This window comes from Odocoileus virginianus, unplaced genomic scaffold (genome assembly GCF_023699985.2).
Source record: "Odocoileus virginianus isolate 20LAN1187 ecotype Illinois unplaced genomic scaffold, Ovbor_1.2 Unplaced_Scaffold_15, whole genome shotgun sequence".
Lineage (NCBI taxonomy): Eukaryota > Metazoa > Chordata > Mammalia > Artiodactyla > Cervidae > Odocoileus > Odocoileus virginianus.
This window is the reverse complement of record NW_027224277.1, coordinates 1228000-1247294: the sequence shown is the minus strand read 5'-3', so window position 1 is coordinate 1247294 and position 19295 is coordinate 1228000. Positions and strand designations below refer to the sequence as shown.

General features: G+C 54.2%; 1 protein-coding gene across 1 annotated transcript in view; it reads right to left on the bottom strand.

Moving 5' to 3' along the window:
* Positions 1-430: 430 nt before the first annotated feature.
* ST3GAL2 (ST3 beta-galactoside alpha-2,3-sialyltransferase 2) overlaps positions 431-19295 on the bottom strand; it is a 50962-nt gene continuing 32097 nt past the window's right edge. The window contains exons 2-7 of the mRNA XM_070462864.1: positions 14151-15461; positions 11755-11948; positions 5639-5818; positions 4089-4134; positions 3685-3804; positions 431-2831 (exon numbers count right to left, since the gene is read on the bottom strand). Of these exons, the coding sequence (XP_070318965.1) occupies positions 2658-2831; positions 3685-3804; positions 4089-4134; positions 5639-5818; positions 11755-11948; positions 14151-14489 (1053 nt within the window). The 5' untranslated portion in view covers positions 14490-15461 and the 3' untranslated portion in view covers positions 431-2657. The remainder of the gene's footprint in view (positions 2832-3684; positions 3805-4088; positions 4135-5638; positions 5819-11754; positions 11949-14150; positions 15462-19295) is intronic.

The window sequence follows — 19295 nt, the reverse complement described above, 5'->3', positions numbered from 1 at the left end:
TGATGCATGATGGAAGTTAAGGTCAAGTGGATCCAGACAGCCTAAGAAAATGGCACAGTTACCTCAGACACCTGTGGCACCAGCTCCAAGCATTTTGCCAATTCCCTGCCAACCCACACCTATGCCATCGTGCGAAGCTGCACAGAACCCAGAAACAGAGCAGGGAAAGCCCCATCCTGGTACCTGCAGGGTCTGCACACTGCCCTGGGCCCACACAGCAGGCAGTGGTGAAGGCCACCCTCCCAGAGGGCACAGCTGGCGGCTGGGAGGCTTCATGTATAAGGGATGGGTGCCTGGGAGTCGTCCCTTCCCCACTTCACCACCCCCTCCCAGCAATGCCCCCAACAGTCTTCACCATTACTTGGTCACAACTTCCAATTGACAGATACACCTTTCCACCATCAAACACATTTCAAAACGAACAAGTGAATATAGTTTCTTATTTTTAATTCAGAAAGAGAAAGGGAAGAAAATAAAAAACATTTGCTTAAATAACTATTGTAGAAAAGAAGATCTGGGCTGGGTGCTGGGACCTACTCCAGAATGGGGATTTATTAATGTTCTAAACAAAACAAAACCCAAACAAAAGAAGAAAAAGGAACAACAACAAAAGAAATAAATTATTCTGCTCAATACTGTTTGGCATAATTGCATTTTTTCATCTCTTAAACACTCAAGAGCCTCTTTAGGAAGCACTGAGATGAGACTGGCAAGAATAACTGGTCTTGACTTTCTAAAATGATGGGGAGGAGGTGGTGAAAGAGGTGTTCCAATAAAGGCCTCCCTAACCCACCCCCGTTCTTCACTCCTCCTACTTTTGGAATTGGTAAGGGACAGACTCAAGCTAAGTTCTCAATATATTAACTTTTAGCGGGGCCCACTGCCCCCCACTAAGCCTCTAACATACTCCTCTGCTGGCTCCTGTTCCCTCAGCCAGCTGCAGGAACTATACCAAAGACCAGGAGGCTGCCGAGTGGTATCAACTCACTAAGAAAAACGGGTGGTTTTTATGTTTGTTTGTTTGTTTAATGTTTTTTAAGTCATTGTTGGGAAGGGGGATCCTTTTAGTGGTTTGGAAGCTTCACAGAAGCCCTTTTCCCCTCATACACTCCCCCAACCTTCAAGGGTGAGAATACCTTCAGCAGCTTCCTCTAGGAACTTAAGCTGGGTTCAGTCATGCAAGTAGCTTCCAGCTGTAACCTCTGGTTGTTAGCTTTGCAGCCCTTCTAGAGCTGGAAACGTAAAGTGGGTCAGAGGGAAAAGGCGCAAGGTGAGCACGGGCAAGGGGATATGTGGGCAAGGGAGGAGGCATGCAAGGGGCAAGTCCACTCCTCCCCAGCTATTTGCATGGCCAGCTCAGTATCTGAAAAGCATCTTTGTTGGTCGGCCACCCATGATAATTTTAGGTTAGCTAAATCATAAGGCTAAAGCAAATTCCAACCCAGAGCAAGAGGTTTCCTACCCTTTCGGGGGGTGACGGGTGAAGGACCAGAGAGCTGGTCTCATCTCCAGGCTTCTGTCCTACGTGCTGCTCCCTCTCCCTAGACACAGCCAAAGGGGGAAAGGCGGGGGAGCTACACAGCCCTAATCACAGGGCAATCTTCCCCCCTCAGAGGAACAAGTAGCCTAGTGAGGAGACCCAGGGCCTAGGGAGACACTGAAAAGGTTGTGAGCAAACAATAGGGCCCAGGGCACACGGAAAAGCACCTGACATCTGACGTGACGGGGTTTCCTGTCTCCTGTCCTATTCCTTACACCTGTGTTTCCGAGTTGAGCCCTAGACGAAGTTCGCCCGCCTAGGAAGGGGTGCACACAATCCTAGTTTTCTGGTGAGACACTAAATGCCGCGGTCTTAGCCCATTCCACGGGGTGGCCAAGGGCGGGAGGGGAGGAGGCAGGAGGAGAGGACCCAAGTGCCCTTCAGATTCTCACTGCATTTCTTTGGTGGGTTTGCACTCACCCATCTACGTCTGACCGATCAAGGAAATGTGGGTCTAGTTCTCTAGGCGGTCCGGGGCGGTCTGGGAGGGCTCTAACTTTTCCCCTGGGGAAAAGTGCGCTCCCTGAAAACCACCCGATGGCCCCGCTCCCCGCCCACCCGAAAGGCTGCCGGAACGCCCTTCCGCCCGCCCCTTCCCCGGAGCACTCCCGGAAAGGAGTCGTCTCCCCGCTGTCTCGCATCCTCCCCACCGTTTCCTTCTCGGCGCCCCCAGCGAGGTTAGGCAGGAAAGCGACCGAGACGCCTCCTGCCGAACCTGCGGGAACCTTCTCGAAGCCGGAACGAACTCCTACTCCTTAGAAAGCGTGAAATAAAATCCTACCCAAAAAGCATAAGGGAGTGGGAAATTAATCGACCGCCGGCCCGCCCCTGAAGGCCATCGATTGGCGGATACGGGTCCCGGCGCCGGAAGTCCTCCTTGAGTCGCATGATTGGCTGGAGGCCCCGCCCGCCGGCGGCGCTGATTGGTGCTCGGCTGGTGGCGTCTCCTCACTGGCCGAGGATGCCAGCGCTCGCTGGGCTGCAACGTGATTGGTCCAGGCCGCAGCGGCGGTGCTCGGATTGCCCGCTGACGCTCCGGAGGGCGCCGCTCCGGGGCTGACCCCGAGTCCTGGCGGGAGCCGCGCTGCGGGGCCGAAGAGTCGCGGCGCGGCCGGGCTCAGTTCCCTCTGTAGACCTCGATCTTGCTGGCCTTGGCCAGCATGTCGATGATGTGCGCCTCGAAGTCGGCGTCGTGCACGCCCGTCTTCCGGAACTCGCCCGCGTACCGGTTATTCTCCCAGTAGTGGTGCCAGTTGCCCCGGCTGTCGGCCCCGAAGCCGTACACGTTCACCTGCGGGTGAGGGCGGCGCGGGTCACTGCACGTCGGGGACCCGGTAGCAGAGGGCACGGGAGAGCCTTGGGTCGTGGGAGGGGACGAGAAAGGGGCCGCGGTGCCCCGACCCGAGCAGGCGGCGCCTCATCCGCTCCCGACGCGCTGCACGCGCCTAGAAGACCCGGGACACCCAACCCTGACACTGTTCCAGAAGACACTGTCCCAGAGGGAGAGGGCTGTTCCCTTCCGGTTCTCCTTCCAGCCACCTTCTGATGACATCAAGAACGCCTGAGTTTGGGGCCAGCCTGACAGCTCACCAACCCTTGCTAACATTTTTTTCCCCCTTAATGGTGTATTTTATTGAAAGCTGGTCAGGTACGCAATATCATACACTGAATAGTTTACTGGCAAAAGGCTGTGCTGGGCATGAGCACTGCTATCCATGGCAGAGTAGCAGGCAGAGCCCAGAGAAGGGCTCCTTGAATGACTAATCTCCATTTTTAACACAGAGTAGGCCTGGGGCCCACAGCTGTGGGAGACACTATTCTGTTGAAACAACTACAACACTGTTCCACTTCATTTATGGTTATTCTTTCTTTATGGCAAGTAAGTATCAATTATGGTATTCAATTTCCTTTTTAAATAAATTTAACGTTTTAATGAACTGATATCAGATATGGTAAAATCATGAAAATAGTAAGTTTGGGAAATGCAGATCTATACCCTGCAGCCTAGAAATAGGGGGAATGAAAGCCACTTAGTTCCTTCCTACAAAAACACATTCCTCTTGATGCACTGCTAAGCCCTGACAAAGGCTGGTTACCTCTGCCCCTTGGGTTCTACTATCTTATCCCCAGACCAGGCTACCCACCTCATCACACACATGCAGGGCAAAGAAGAGTACCAGCATCCCAGTGGAAGGGTACCGCCCATGATGCTCTGTCCACCTGTCATGGATGTACTTGAAGAAGGCTGGGTTGTAGATCTGGACCTAGGAGGAGAAAATGTAATGAGCATATGAGGGCTTCTGGGACCTGAAATCCCAGGCCAAGCTCTGATCAGTTCCTCCACACGTGCCAGTAGACCTGTCCATCAGGGTTTCCTAGTTCCTGCAGCCTTTGGGGGGGGGGGGGCAGGGGGGGTGGAGTCAGGCATACCAGCAGATGGGGACTCTTAAGGTTCTGGTAGTACTGGGGGATACCTGAACCACAGGACCAGGCACAGCATGAGTCAGGCCTGCACTATTTCCATTGAGGTGGGGAGGAGGAAGCTTACCTTTTCTTTGTCCACTCGAAGGAAGGACTTCACTGGGGCATAGGTGCTGCAAGCAGAAAGAAAAGTAACGCTGAGCTGGCTCCATACACCCAAGGATGCCTTTCCTCCCGCTGAGGCCCAAGTGATGACGGCCTCATGACAGGCTGCCCTGCTTCCAGACCGTTCTCCCACTGCACCTCACTGCAGCTCCTTGTCCAGAAACCAATGGCTCCCTACGTCCTCCAAGATAATATAAGGATGGTTTACACAAGCACTGGGGCGTTCCATAACTCAGCCGCAACTTTTCTTCCTATGACTCTCTGCTGTGACGTCTCCACTTGGGTTAGCCCATCTTCTCACACCCAGCATGTCTGTGCTCTTAACCTCTGCCCACAGCAGCCCTGACACTACTATCCTCACATTAGGCACAAATCCCTCCTTCCCTATTAGCCATGGTGCCTGTAACCTATGCTCCCATTTCTGAGTATCCATGGAACTTAAACTCTACAGCACTTATTTTAGCCCTGAGGACTCCCAAACATAAGCTAAAGTCAGAAAACTGCAACTTCTGTGTTTAAAAAAATACATGGTGAAAATAGGCAAAGGTGGAAGTAATCCAGTTGTCCAATGGGCAGATGAATAGATAAAAATGATACATCCATACACCAGAATACTGTGCAGCCTTTAAAGGGGATAAAACCCTGACACAGGCTATAACACAGATGAGCCCTGAAAACATGATGCTACTGAAATAAGCCAGAGGCAAAAGGACAAACACTGTATGATTCCACGTGTATGAAATACCTAGAACAGTCAAATCATAGAGACAGAAAGAACAGTGATTATCAGGGGCTGGAGGGAGGAGGGAATGGGGAGTTACCATTTAATGGGTACAGAGTTTTCATCTGAGATGATGAAAAAGTTCTGGAGATGGGCTGTGGTGAGATTTGTACAGCAATGTGAATGCACTTAATGCTCATGAACTGTGTGGTTAAAATAGTATTTTATGTTACATATACACATTTTTACACACACATGTGCACACACAAAAACCATGGTGAGACAGTAGATTAGTGGTTGCCTAGGGCTACGGGTGGAGGGAGTGGGGGTGACGAGTAAGGGGTACATCTTTAGATTATCTTCATCTTTGGAATATCCATGTGTTCTAAAATTACTTGCAATGGTTACATAACCCTAAACCCTGTGCATATACTAAAAGCCACTGAACTGCACTTTACATGTGTGAACTGTATGGTATGTGAATCCTATCTCAATAAACCTGTTAAAGCAGAGCTAACAGACAGGAGCCGCCTCCTGGAAAGGGGGCCTGGAAAGGTATCCGCCAGCTCTCGAACACCAGTATGCTGGCTGCCACCATGCAGGGAGTGGCCCAAAACAAGCTGTGGCCTCAGCTAGCCACCATTTGGGGCCATCCCTACTGTTGCTTCTCTCCTCACCAGCCTCTCTTGGCCAAAGTAGTCAATGAAAGGAATCCTAAGATCTGGTCCCTAACAGTTCCTCCCCAGACGGGGCGGTGCCCCGTGTCCCACTTGCAGCTGGCAGCGGCTCACAATCGGATCTGCCCGGTGGACAGGGCGCTGGCGATCCACAGGAGGTCCAGGGCCTTGAAGGGCACCAGCACGAAGCTGACGTTGGCAGGCAGGTTCCTGGCACTCTCGGGGTACATGAAATGGTGCGTGGTTCGGCTGCCGACATCCTGCTCAAAGCCCACGGTTGGTGCCTGATTCATCCTGCGGGGACAAGAGGGTGGTGTGACAAGACTCTGACAGAAACTGGTACAAGAATTCTAGAAGACAGTTTGGTGCTGGCCACCATACATGTAAACAGGTGTGCACTTACCTAGCAATTCCATTTCCAGAGATCTATCCTATAAAAATGGTTGCATCACTGTGCAAAAATGTGTGCAAGGATATTCATTGCAGTATTATTTATAATAGTAAAAAGAAGAACCAATCAAACAGAGAACCAGTTAATATCAATACATTTTGTCACATTCATGTAACAGAACAGCATGTGGTCATCAGAATGAATGAATCAGATTTTTCATGTGCTGGTAAGAAATAAGTTTTCAAGAGCTATTTAGTAAAAAAAAAAAAAAAAAAAAAAAAGTGGTGAGGAATCTCACTTCTTTCAACATATATCTTTTGAATACCTATGCAGTCAGAGGAAATCACAATGCAAAAAAGGAAAACTGAAAATTCAATAGTGTGATTCCATTTTTTGTAAAAGAGAAAGAAAAGGGAAGGATGGAAAGGGACAGAGAAGGGAAAAGGAAGTGAGGGAAAGAAGGGAAGAGGGATGAGGGAGGGAAAAACCTGACTTTTGTATATAAATAGAAAAAAGCTGGAAGAGTATTAAAATTTTAGCAATGCTTACTCTTGGAGAATGGGATAATCTACTTTTTAATGTGTACACTTTTGTTTTTTCCCCCAATAATGAGCACATATTATTTTTACAATTTTTTAAAATAAAAAGACAGCCTTTCACAGCTTACAGCTCACTAGGCTGTTCTGTCCTTTCCTAGAAGACAGTGAGGCAAGGTAAGAAGACGGAGCTCCCCCTCAGCCCCCAGGCAGTAGGTTCAGTTCCACCAGCGCCAGCACCCTGTTGCTGCACTTTCAGTTCCTGTCTGCCCTTCCACTCCAAGACCAAGGGGGAAACCCAGAGCTCTGACAGTGCCCACCTCAGCTGTCCCGGGCACATGTGCAGTGCGGGGCTCTCTCCTTTGCCGTCTTAAAAGAACCTGGAACCCCAGCACAGAGTCTTCCACCCAACCTTCCCCTGCCCACCGCGGTGTGACACACCAAGGTGGCATCCAATTCCTTTCAAGTGGTGCAAAACATAGGATCAATAAAATCAAAGCTTCTCTTGTTGTGAGCATCTTAAAAACAAGTGATCCAGCTTTAAATACAAACCTGTTGGTCTTTTCTGCTGTGAGAACACAGTCTTACGTGGATCACACTGCAGAATCACACCACCCAAGTGGGTGGCTGAAACCTGGGCCTCCACTGAGGACACAGGGATCTGGGAGAGAGGCAGCAAGGTCCCCACTTGCTCTCCCAGCTTTTTAGCCAGTTCAACATGCCCTGTCCTTAAAGGGGCCAGCACCCCCTAGGTCCTGGGTCCTGTGTCACAGAGGCTCCCCTGCCACCTCTATGGATGGCACAGCGTAGTAAGGGTGTGTCCAAGATGCCCCCCTCTATCAATCACTTGCTGTACCTTCTGCCTCTCTGGTTCCCTTCCCTTGAGGGACTGGAGAGTATTATGTTTGGGAAACCAAGAGTGGCCTGATTTGGAACTACAAAGTGAGTCCTTATTCTTGGCCACTTTACTTCCTGTCTGCTTCAAGGAGAAGCCTAGACTTTCCTGCAGGACCAACTGTGCTCTGGCCCCAGAACAAGGATTAAGATCCTGTCCCCCTTCCCCCAAACCCAGTTCTTTAGATTAACTGCCCCTCTGATGTCTTGGTCTTTAGGGTTGAGAGATCCTGTCTCCTAGAGGAGCTGAAAAGCCTTTTTCTCATCCACTGTGGGTTACAGCTCCACACACACCACTGGTCCTCTTGTCAGCACAGCCACAGTCCGAATCTGGCTCTGCCACGATAGCCCTGGGGTCTGTGAGGAACAGAGCAGGTGCAGAGGATGCCTTGATCGGATGGTGTTTCTCAGCTGCCTGGGGTATGCAAGTGGGTAGCAGACTTGGACTGCTGGCACTTAAGCTGGCTGGGGTCTGGGCTGGGCAGGAGCTGGGGTCAAGGTTCACGCTTGTGAGGACCCAAGAAACACACCTCATCTCATTGAAGATGGAGAGGCCAAGATGGCCCTGCAGATCACAGGGCTGCAGCTGCCCCAGATCAGCCCTGAGGACCCCCCATCTGCCTTTCCGACAGTTTAGCAGCCAGAGCTGTCACGACGCCCCTCCTTAGACGTCGTCCAGGATCACAGCCTCCCAGCCTCGAGTCAGCCCTCCTGGAGAGTCTCCATCTCCCTCGAGTGCTCCCCATTTGCTGGGCAGGCAGCCACTTCCAAAAGTTTGGAGATGAATGGAAAAAGGATCTAAAAAGATGTTTCAGAGCCTCCAAGGAAAGGGAAGTGGCATGCTTCTGGAGACAGCTGATTCATTCTGGAGAAGCCAGGCCCTGGAAAGGGACCAGGGCGGGATGCAGAGGATAAGTTGGATCTCCGTGACTCCAGGGAGAAGCTTCTAGACTTGTCTCTGTCCCCTGCCACCAGAGCACCCGGAGCAGGATGCGCATATGGGCATGCTTAGGCTTCAGAGTGTGGGCACTCAGTCCCCTTCACTCTTTCATGTATTCACGGTGAGCCTACCATCTGCATGCGGCTATTTGAGGAGCTGCAGATCCATCTGCTGGCCAGCTGAGGGGAACCAGATCAGCTCCATCTAGTCAGAGGGGCTCTGGAGTCAGAGGGGAGGTGGTGGCGAGGGGAGGGCCTGGGGGCTGGAGGCTGGGCACACTCCCCCATCAGCTCACTGTAACTCAGCTCAGCCCTCCCTTTCATCCGTGGGGCTTTCATCCCTCCTGTTTCCAGGAAGGGAGGCCTCCCCACAGGTTCCAAACCAAGACGCGCCTATAAGCAGTTACCCTCCATTGCCATCTGGTTGCTTCCACAAATCAGCTGAAAGCCACTCCTTCCACAAAGAGACCGGCATTTGACTAGTCTGGTGTAGGGGTCAGGCATCCATGTATTTTTTAAAGCTTCCATGTAACACTAATAATGTGCAATCAGGGTTGACAAATACTCACCTACAGAAAAACTCAAATCTTTATCTGCAATTTCATGTAAGTAAAAGATATTTATACATATTTATCATAATATCTAACCATTTTACTCAACTGTGTTATTAATTCTACAAGCTTGTTGGTTTATTCATATTATCTATAAGTAAAACTTTTTTTTATCCTGTGCACAATCACCATTTTTGCTGTTCATTCCTTGCTTTACTTCCTGCCTAACTCTGAGAATTATGTTAAATAACGTTGCAGAAAATATCCTTCTTTTCCACTTGATTTTAATAAGAGTACCTTTAGACCTGCCATTATTGAGGGTTTTGGTCACTGATATGGAATATGTAAAGAACCCTGGAGAAGGCAATGGCAACCCACTCCAGTACTCTTGCCTGGAAAATCCCATGGATGGAGGAGCCTGATAGGCTACAGTCCATGGGGTCACACAGAGTCGGACACAACTGAGCTGCTTGACATCATGACATCCACAAAGAAGTCCTGGTGTCAGTCCACAACACCCGTCTCCTGGCCTGGCTCCTGTGAATCTCTCTCTGCCTGACTAGGACCAGGTACCGTCCAGGTCTGTCCAGCAGCCAAGTGTCTCTGCCCGCTGTGCTCCACTCCCTGGAGCTTCCCAACCGTCCGAGGTACATGGTGAAGACCTGCAGGAGGTGGAGAGGCCCTGCAGGCAGCACCTACAGACAAGAGAGCCCTTTCCAGGCTTTCCCAGTCCCACGGCTGCTCTGAGGCGCTGGCCAGCCACCTATCACCCATCTCAGCCACTGTCTCAGGGAGAGAGGTCCCCTCTGGCTCCCAGCCCGCCTCTCTTGTTTTCTGGGTGCCAGCAGCCAGAAGATGGGGAGGATCTCAGGTGGCTCCGGGGGCCTGGATTTGGATTAGCATCCCCCCTCTCCCCCCTCATAGCATCCCCCTCCCCCCACTCTTAGCATCCCTCCTCTCCCCACTTAGCATCCCCTCCCCCCACTCTTAGCATCCCCCTGTCCCCCACACACACTTAGCATCCCCTCTCTCTCCCCCCCATTCATAGTTTCCCCCCTCTCCACCCCTCTCTTCCCCCCTCTTAGCATCCCTCTCTCCCCCCACACTCTTAGCATGACCCCCTCTCCCCAACTCTTAGCATCACCCCCTCCTCCCCTTAGCATCCCCCCGTCCCCCTCCCCTTAGCATCTGCCCCCTCCCCCCCACTCTTAGCATCTGCCCCCTCCCCCTCACTCTTAGCATCCCCCTCTCTCTCCCCCCCACTCCTAGCATCCCCTCTCCCCCTACTCTTAACATCCCCCCTCTCCCCCCAACTCTTAGCATCTGCCCCCTCTCTCCCCCCACTCTTAGCATCCCTCTCCCTCTCCCCCTCCATTCTTAGCATCATCCCTCTCTCTCTCCCCCGACTCTTAGCATTCCCCTCTCTCTCCCCCGACTATTAGCATTCCCCCTCCCCCCTTTTAGCATCTGCCCCCCTCTCCCCCACTCTTAGCAGTCCCCTCTCCCCTCCCTTAGCATCAGCCCCCCTCCCCCCACTCTTAACATCCCCCACTCTCCCCCCACTCTTAGCATCCCCCCTCTCTCCCCCCCCCGACTCTTAGCATCCCTCCCTCTCTCTCCCCCCACTCTTAGCATCCCCCCTCTCTCCCCCCACTCTTAACACCCCCCACGCCCCCACTCTTAGCATCCCCCCTCTCCCCCCCACTCTTAACACCCCCCACGCCCCCACTCTTAGCATCCCCCATCTCTCTCACCCCCACCACTCTTAGCATCCCTCTCTGCCCCACCCTCCTCACTCCTAGCATCCCCTTCTCTCCCCCACCCCCAACACTCTTAACTTGAGAAAGGTTTTGCAAGGACTGTGGAAAGCCTCAGAGACATATTGCTGCCTTGGTGTTGCTATGGAGACAGCAACAGTTTCTAAGACAAAGCCCTTCCTTCCGCCTCCTGTGAAACCTGGTCTTTCTCAATGCTCATCCTAAGAGATGCTTAGTGAAAACTGGCATTTTCAGTATCTTTTATTCTCAGGGAGCTCCCTCCACCCAGGAGTGAGATGGAAGGATCCCCCATGTGGCATCTCCTGCCCCCACGTCTGGGGGGGGGAGGCGGGGAACACAGAAGTTCAGGGGCGGCACAGCAGCCCATCTCCGGTCACAAGTCCGCCTCTAGTCCCTGCTCCCCTGCCTGGGCTCCCTGCTCCGCGTCTCTGTCTGGAAGGCGTGCCCTCCCAACCCTTCTCTTCTCCTCAAGGCTGAGCTCAGATGTCTGTGGAGGGAATGAGCCCTTGCACAGTCTAAATGCAAAAAGGTAAAGGGTCAGGGATGAGGGCTCAGAGCAGGCACCAACAGCTCCTTTTTCTGCCCAGGGCACCCCTCTTCTGTCAGTTGCCAGAGGGATCACCCACAGTTGTTTGGGGCCCACACTCCTGGCCCAACAACTAAGGGAACCAGACGGGTGAAAGGGCCTCTGGTGGGAGTTTTCACAAGACCTCAGCCAGGAGTCTGATTTTAGCTCTCTCCAGAGGTATTCAGAGTTGAAAGCTGAGTATGGGCCTCAAGCAAAGTTTAGAATGGGAATTGTGTCTCTTCATCCACAGAGGACAAGATGATTGGATGGCATCACCAACTCAATAGACCTGAGTTTGAACAAGCTACAGGAGATGGTGAAGGAGGGGGAAGCCGGGCGCTCTGCAGTCCGTGGGGTCACAAAGAGTCGAACACGACTGAGAGAATGAACAATAAATTCACCTCAGAAACAAAAGCAGAAACTTGAGCTTGTCATGGAAGATTCTGGGTAGCAGGGTCCTCCAGGACCACCAGCAGCTGGCAATTCCTCCCACAGCTGGGCAAGGCCAAGGAGGCCAGTGCCCCCTCCTGGAGGCTTGTCCCGTATCCAGCCTTGGGCTCCCCCAGGACTCACCTCATGATAAAGTTGTGCCCGTCCACGTCTGGCCCATAGCCAGAGCCCCGCAGGTTGCCCGAGTTGCCCACCACGGCACAGCGCCGGCACTGGCGGGGGTCCCGGAACCGGTAGGGGTTCTCGCCTGGCACTATCTGGAACAGCTTTTCCAGCACCTCGTTGGTATTGTGTGACTTGAACTGTGGCTGCAGCATCTGTGGAAGAGAGGGAGAAAAAAGGGGGGAGCAGGGAGGGTGGGGAGGGCGGAGTGAGCAGGAGGCAACTCCCGCCTGCTCCCCCTCGCTGCCCTCAGCCTGCAGGGTCCAAGCTGCCCAGGTCTCCTCCTGTCGTGGGGGGGAATCCCCCCTGAGCAGTGAGGGCCCTCCCGGAACTCAACAACAGAGCAGTGTCCAGACCAGCGCCCTGCTCTCAGGAGCAGCTCTGCGATCCTGGTCGGACTCAGGGGCCAAGGTGCTCTTCAGCCTGCTCTCTGGGAGTCTGCAGGCCTGTGCCACAAAGTGGAGAGGCCCCCGCTCTGCGGTCCTCTGGGGCAGCTGCTCTCCAGTCGTTCTGAATGCCCTTAATGAGGAAAGTCTCGGGGGAGCTTCAGGGACTCATTCCCAGTCAGCCTGCAGGGGGCGCCCCTGGGACTCAGCCCGAAGCTCCAGGCGCGATCCAGGGGAGACCTGGGGAAAAGGCAAAAGGGCACAGATATCCTCCAGAGTCAGAAGAGCTGGAGAGAAACCGGTCCCCGCCTCTCTCACCACCAGTGATTTTGAAGACTGTAGAATGAGGCCAGGGCAGCACTTAAAGGCCCACAGTGCCAGACAGGTAACACTCAGGAGTGAAGAGGCAGGTGGGCCCATAGCAGACAGGAGCCGCCATGAAAAAGGGCTGACTTCAGCCAATTGTTGCCTTGTGGGACTGTCAGAGGGACCAGATTTTCTAATTTTTCAAGAAAAGCTGAAAATACAGATCTCATGTGAAATATGCTGATTCCTAAACGATGGCAATTAAGGCAAACAGTTTTAGAACACCGAGCTGGACTCAACCCCTCTAAGGGCTTTACTGTGCTCTGTGGTCAGAGCCATAACACTGCAAGTTTGTGGCTCATAGGAGCTGCTTGGGGGCGAGACGCAGGAAGGGGATGGTGGGCCTGCTGCCCTGAGCACAGGAAGGGCCCCTGAGCACAAGAACAAGGACTCAGTGTGGAGAGGAAGCTTAGCTCTGAAATAAGAATTTCTAGGTTCACAGCAAAAGCAGGTGACTGTGGGGAGCAGCAGAGAAGTGGCTTCTAGGGCTTACACAGCTCTGAGTTTCATCCCTGTGGGCAGGGGGGCCTGGCCGGCCTCTCAGTCCATCGCTGCCCAGAGGCCGGTTCTGGCCCTTCGTGGCCACCTCTGAGACCTATGCCCTTGGGCAAGCCCTGCGCACTCTCCGAACCCGGATTTCCTCATAAAATGAAGGATGTGACTATGAGGAACAGGCAGGACCCTTCGAGGGCTCCGCGTTGTCACGGGAAGGGCCCGTGTGGCTCCTGGTAGATCCTGCCCTGTAAACTCCCCCTCCTTGGGGGCTCTGACAGTATGGGCCAGGAGCAGGATCTGTGAGTTGCTCTGATAAGCCTGGTCGCAGGAGCTCATTCTCACAGCTGCTCTAAATGTGAGAAAGAGGGAGAGCTATCACCCTCCCCGTTTGCCAGCTGGGGAAACCGGGGAGCATGCAGTGTCTCCGCAGCCCTCAGCAGGGAGCGCCGGCAGCCTGCGGGGCCCTGGGTTGAGGTCTGACAGAGTCACAGCTGACATGTGTGGCGACCAGATGGCCCTGGAGGAGCCTGTGGAGTGACGCGCTAGAGATGGTGGGGGGGGAGCCAAAGCAGCAAAGAGGTGACAGGGTCCAGCAGAGTGGCTTCCTCTCCTCCCCTCCCCTCAGCCCCCAAAGGATCCATGATGCTTTCGTATCCTAACCCAGAAGAAAACCTTTTCTAGCAAGTGGAGAGAACCAAGTGAATGGAACGGTGTCTCAAATTATTTGGGGCAAACGTTTACAAATGAGGAAGCAGCCAGCATCGCAATAAGCACTGGAGCCGAGTGGCCGCCTGTTTTCTGAAGGGCAGGCCTTCCTGTTGCCATGGCCTCACTTCTCAGCATCTTCTCCCCAGGGACCCGCCTCTCCTGTTCAGTTTGCCTCCTTGACCCAGCAGGCATTTCTGGTCTCTGTTTGGCCTCTACAAGCACTAGAAACGCGCGTGCTCTGCCCTTCACACTCTGTGCCCCTGGTGGCTGGCTCCGGTCCAGTGAAGGGTGCAAAGGGGGCCAGGAGGCAGACGGCCCAATCCCAGAGGGGACGCTCAGTGGGTCTCCTAAACAGACGGGGCAGACCCCAGGAGGGAGCAGCAAACGCCACGACTTTCTCACCATCCACCACCTCTGGACGTCGGGGGGCAGGTCCATGTTCTCCCGAGTCCAGACGGGGGAGATGTTGCTGTTGAAGTGGCTGTCGAACCACTCAGAGGCGCCGGTGTCACCCATGCAGCGGCGACAGGCGCAGCTCTTGCCGGCCAGCCCCTCCTTGCTGAGGCGCTGCAGGCCAGCGTAGCCCGGAACCAGCTTCACCCGGGGGGCCCCGTCCAGGGCACCCGAGTCCAGGTAGGGCAGGGTGGCTGTGCTGTGGTGGGAGTAGGTGAAGAGCAGCGACATGACGAACACCAGCAGGAAGGCCATGGAGAGGAACCACACCCGCAGCGAGCACTTCATGGTGCGCGCCCCGGGAGCTGGGCCCTCAGGCCGGTGGCAGGCGGGCCTCACCGCGGCCACTGCTTCCCCAGCCCGCCGACAGGCCAGCTACAGAGCAGCCCGCGTTCTTTGGCACCTCGTGCAAAGGACATGCGGGCAGGTGCTGAGCTGGGACGGCAGCAGGGGCCCGCGCATGCGCCCCCAGCGCCTGGAGAGTCCGGCGGCAGCAGCGGCTCCTGTCCCGGCCGCCAGCCCCGCTCACGGCTTCATCAGCTCCGTCTGCCACTAACTGGGCCACAGAGGTTCTGCTGCTCCTCGAGCCGCGGCAAAGAGGAGGTCAGTCCATCCCAGCCCTCTAGTCCCTTGGGGTTGCTGGCTGCCAGCTCTGGGGGTCCCCCTCTTTGGCGGCTTGAAACGATCCAGTCTGGAGCATTCGGGGTCCTTGTGGTTCATGAGCAGATGCCGAGGCGGCCCCTCGTCCCCCGCAGCGGGGAAGCCCTTGAACCCCAGTCACAGCAGAGAGCACGTGGGCTTCCAGCAGCCAGAAAGTCATGAAGTCTTCCCGTCTCTGGGCCCAATGCCTCTGCCGGGGGAGAAAAGGGAACGAGCCCAATCTGGAGAGAAGAGACTTAGGAAGCTCTGCGGGTGCCGATAAACTCTTCAGGGACAAGGTCCTCCTGCCGTTGGGTTCCTCCTTCCTACTTCCCCCGAGGCGCCAGCCCCTTCTCCTGATGGTCCTAGTTGTGGAGGGGTGGCCGAGCTCCAGCTCCTGCCGTGCGGTCCTTTGGGGCCTGCGATCACCGGCTCCTCAGAAGAGTGCTGCTTTGGGTGCCACCTGGGGCAACCGAGCGGGCGCTCTTGGTGCTGCTGGCCCAGGCTTGGAGGCTGCCCTGCCCATCCCCGCTTCCGAGGCCTCGGTCCTGCCCTGAGCGAGCAGTAATCCCCCGGCAGGTTCCCCTCACTTGTCAGGCACCAGGCTGCCGCAGCGTGACTCTGAAATCAGAGAGGAAAAATAACGTGCAGGCAGATCCCACATACACACATGCTGTCCCCCGGCCCCGCCCCCAAGGCCCAGAGTGAGCAGAGCTGGCGGAAGGAGATGCCCGTTAACCAAAGGGCGGACAAAGGAGGGCTCCTCCCTCCCCGTGCAGACAGCACCGCGCTCTGCTCCTTAACTCGGGCATCACAGGACGAGAGCAGCCCGCCATCCTCACTACGAGCCAGAGGTGCAGGAGAGTGGAGTTTGATCCCTGGGTCGGGAAGAGCCCCTGGAGAAGGAAATGGCAATCCGCTCCCCTATTCTTGCCTGGAGAATCCAATGGACAGAAGAGCCGCGCGGGCTACAGTCCATAGGATCGTAAAAAGTCAAACACGACTGAGCAGCTAACACTTTGTTGATATTTCAACAACAAGGATGGAAAGTGATCTCCCTAGAGCCACAAAATGAGTACCTGCAAAAGCCAGGTTTAGGAAGCTCCTATTCCAGCTACAGGAGGTTAATTTCAGGTGAAACAAGAGAAAATGGCCCAGAGGAAAGATCACGGGGGACTGCAGATATGACCCCCCTGGCCTGGGTGCTCTGGACCCCTGAGAAGAGATAGAGCACCCCCACAGTGAGGGGTGCAGCCGGCTTGGGCCCTGGGATTGACCCTCCTCTCTCCCCAGCGTGGGCTACACAGATGAGGCGGTCCTGGGTTAGCCGGGTGAATCGTTCACACTCCGTCCAGCTCTGGTGTCAGCAGAGAACCTGACTGTGACAGGACACTGGGGCCACTGATCAGCCCTCTGGACAGCTGCCTTCATCTGCAGGCTATGGAATAAACGCCAGGGCCCCTGTGGGTACTCATAGCCTGAGGCCCCGGGCCAGTGCCGTGAAAAGAGGCGGCAGGGTGGCGTGTGGATCCGCCCGAAGGAAAGGAGCCCGAATTCACGCCACGTGCTCGGGAGCCAGGGTGAGAGTGAGGACAAGGCTGGGAGTGGAGCCCCAGGCCTGACTCCACACCATGGGGAGCAGTTAATCCCCATGGCCCACATGTCTCCACCAGCTCCTCTCCAAATCCCGCCTGCCCTGGTTCTGACCTGGCCCCAGGCACAGCTGCTCACAGGAGTGCCACCTCAGCCAGCCCTCCCAGGTCCTTTGCTGCACAGAAGGCCTCTCGGTTCCACATTCAAGAACCGCTGCCACCCTCTCCATTCATGGCAGCTCAAATTTCTGGGGCCACGCCAAACCACAAAGCTATCAGGGAGCGGAACTAGCATGTTCCAATGAGGAGACATTATTCTAGGTGGGGAAACAATGGTTGCACACGTGAAGGACTTGCCTAAGGTCGTAGCCTCCTGAGTGGAACTGAGATTTAAGTTCAGTTCTACATGGTTCCAAAGCCTGAGACTGGCCAGCGTGTAGAAAGCAGCCCACGAGTTCCTTCAACGGTCCAGAGGCTCAGGGGTAAGAGACAAGGAGACACAGAAGCTGGCTTCCCAGGGTCCAGGGTGAAGCTTCGCCCACAGGCCTTACCGGGGCTCCCAGCTCTAAGCCCCAGGCCCAGCCACACTGGTCCAGCGTGCTCCTGCCCAAGGGTCTCCTGCACCCTCTCCAGGCACAGCAGCTGGGCGCGCGGTCTGTCAGTATCAACAGAAGTCTCCTTCTGTTGTCTCCTCAGGGCCTCCGAGTGCTCACACCCAACATCTAACAAAAAGAACTTGGGTTTGCAGGGTCCTGCTCCTAGCACCTGGTGAGCTGAGAGCCTGCCATGAGGCAACCCGCCCGGAGGTGGTGCCTTTCTAGAATGAGTAAGGGATGGGGCAAGGGGTCAGGCTGGGAGACCTTGTTTCTGGAGGGTGGCCCAGTGTGGCCCCTGAAGGCAGACTCCAGCCGAAGCCAGCACAGGAGGCTCCGAAGGCTCCCAGGCTGGGCCTGCAGTAACTCCTTGGAGTCCTAACGAAGCAGGCACCTGAGGTAACTGGCTGCTTGTCAGGGAGAGGAAAAGCCCAAGTTTCGTCACTGTGTTTGGGAAGAGCAGAGAAGCCAGTCACCAGCAAGAACCCTTGCTCTGCAAATCCCCAGGCTGGGCTGTGTGTGGGAGCTGGTGCTAAGGGCAACTGGGGGCACAGGGCACGGCCGTTGCTAAAGCAGCAAGAAACTTCCCGAGGTCATTGACAAGCGCTCCAAGTCCAGAAGTTGCATGGTTAAGCACCCCCATGACCTCCGGCTGCCACTGCCTAATTCTGATCTCTCCCCTTTCACAGCTGCTCTGGTCTTTCATGTTAAGCCCAGGCCAACCCCAGGGTCAAGAAGACAGGGGAAGGGCACACACTTGGGCACCAGCCCCTGCCTCTGGGGCACTCAGAAGGAAGGAGGCCAGTCTTCCAGGGCCGCCTGGATGGTGCTGGCTTGTTTATTCATTCAACAGATACTGAAGGAGCCAGGGAAGGTTCGGGGGCTAGTGTGGGACAGTCCATACGCGTCCTGTCCTCATGGATCTTCCAGTCCAGGGCAAATACAAACACACGGGGGTGCCGAATGCCACAACGGAAATGACAGGTGCCATGAGAGGGAGTAGAGGACATAGGAAGAAAAAGCCTGACCCATTAAAGCTGGGAGAGGGGCTTCCCTGCTGGTCCAGTGGCTGACTCCACGCTCCCAACACAGGAGGCCCAGGTTCAATCCCTGCTCAGAGAACTAAGATCCCACACACAGCAAGAAGACTGAAGATCCTGTGTGCCATGCCACAACTAAGACCTGGCACTCAGTCATGTCTGACTCTGCGACCCCATGGACTGCAGCCCGCCAGGCTCCTCTATCCATGGGATTCTCCAGGCAAGAACACTGGAGTGGGTTGCCATGCCCTCCTCCAGGGGTCTTCCCAACCCAGGGATCAAACCCAGGTCTCCCGCATTGCAGGTGGATTCTTTACCATCTGAGCCACCAGGGGAGCCCAAGACCCGGCACAGCCAAATAAATAAATAAGTATTAAATAAATGAACACGGCAAGAAGGGCAGGGAAACGGGGGAGAGTGTTGGAGAGGAAAGTATGAGGTGCCCAGTTATGATGGGCTTTGAAAGGATTAGGATTTATTATGAATCTAATGGGCGGCTTTAAGGGAGGGATGTGTCATGACCTGATTTATATTTTAAAATGGGCCCTTGGAGCAAATTTTTAAAAACAGTACCAAGAGTGGAGAGAGGATGCAGTGTATCAAGAACACTCAGTCACCACTGGTGAGAAAATAAATTGGTACAATGCTTGGGAGGCTAATCTGGCATTATTTTAAAAACGCGGACATGAATAGAATTTTTTTTTTTAAGAAAAATTTAAAAACATCTTTCTCACAGGAAATATGGCATGGGAACACACGTGATCAGACAGCATGAGAACATGAGAGATTAGAAAGTCTCCCTGTCTGTCCTGGTCTGATTTATTCTGTGATGCCCCAGGTGAGAAGACGTTTGGAGTAACTGCAGTCTTCCTCCGGTTTGGCTGGGAATGAAGTTTGTCACTCAAAGACTGGATATTTGGAATCAATGAGTTATAAAACTGGTGAGTCCAGCCTGCTTGTCCTATGAAGCTAATTTAAAGCTTAAGTTCATGAACTTCCCTGGCGTCTGGTCCAGTTAAGACTTTGCCTTCCAATGAAGGGGGTGTGGGTTCGATCCCTGGTTGGGGAGCTGAGATCTCATACGCTTCAAGGCCAAAAAAACCAAAACATAAAACAGACAAAATATTGTAACAAATTCAATAAAGAGTTTAAAAATGGTCCACATCAAGAAATAAATAAATAAAGCTTAAGTTGAACCCTGACAGCTGTTTCATTTTCCCCTAAAATCTT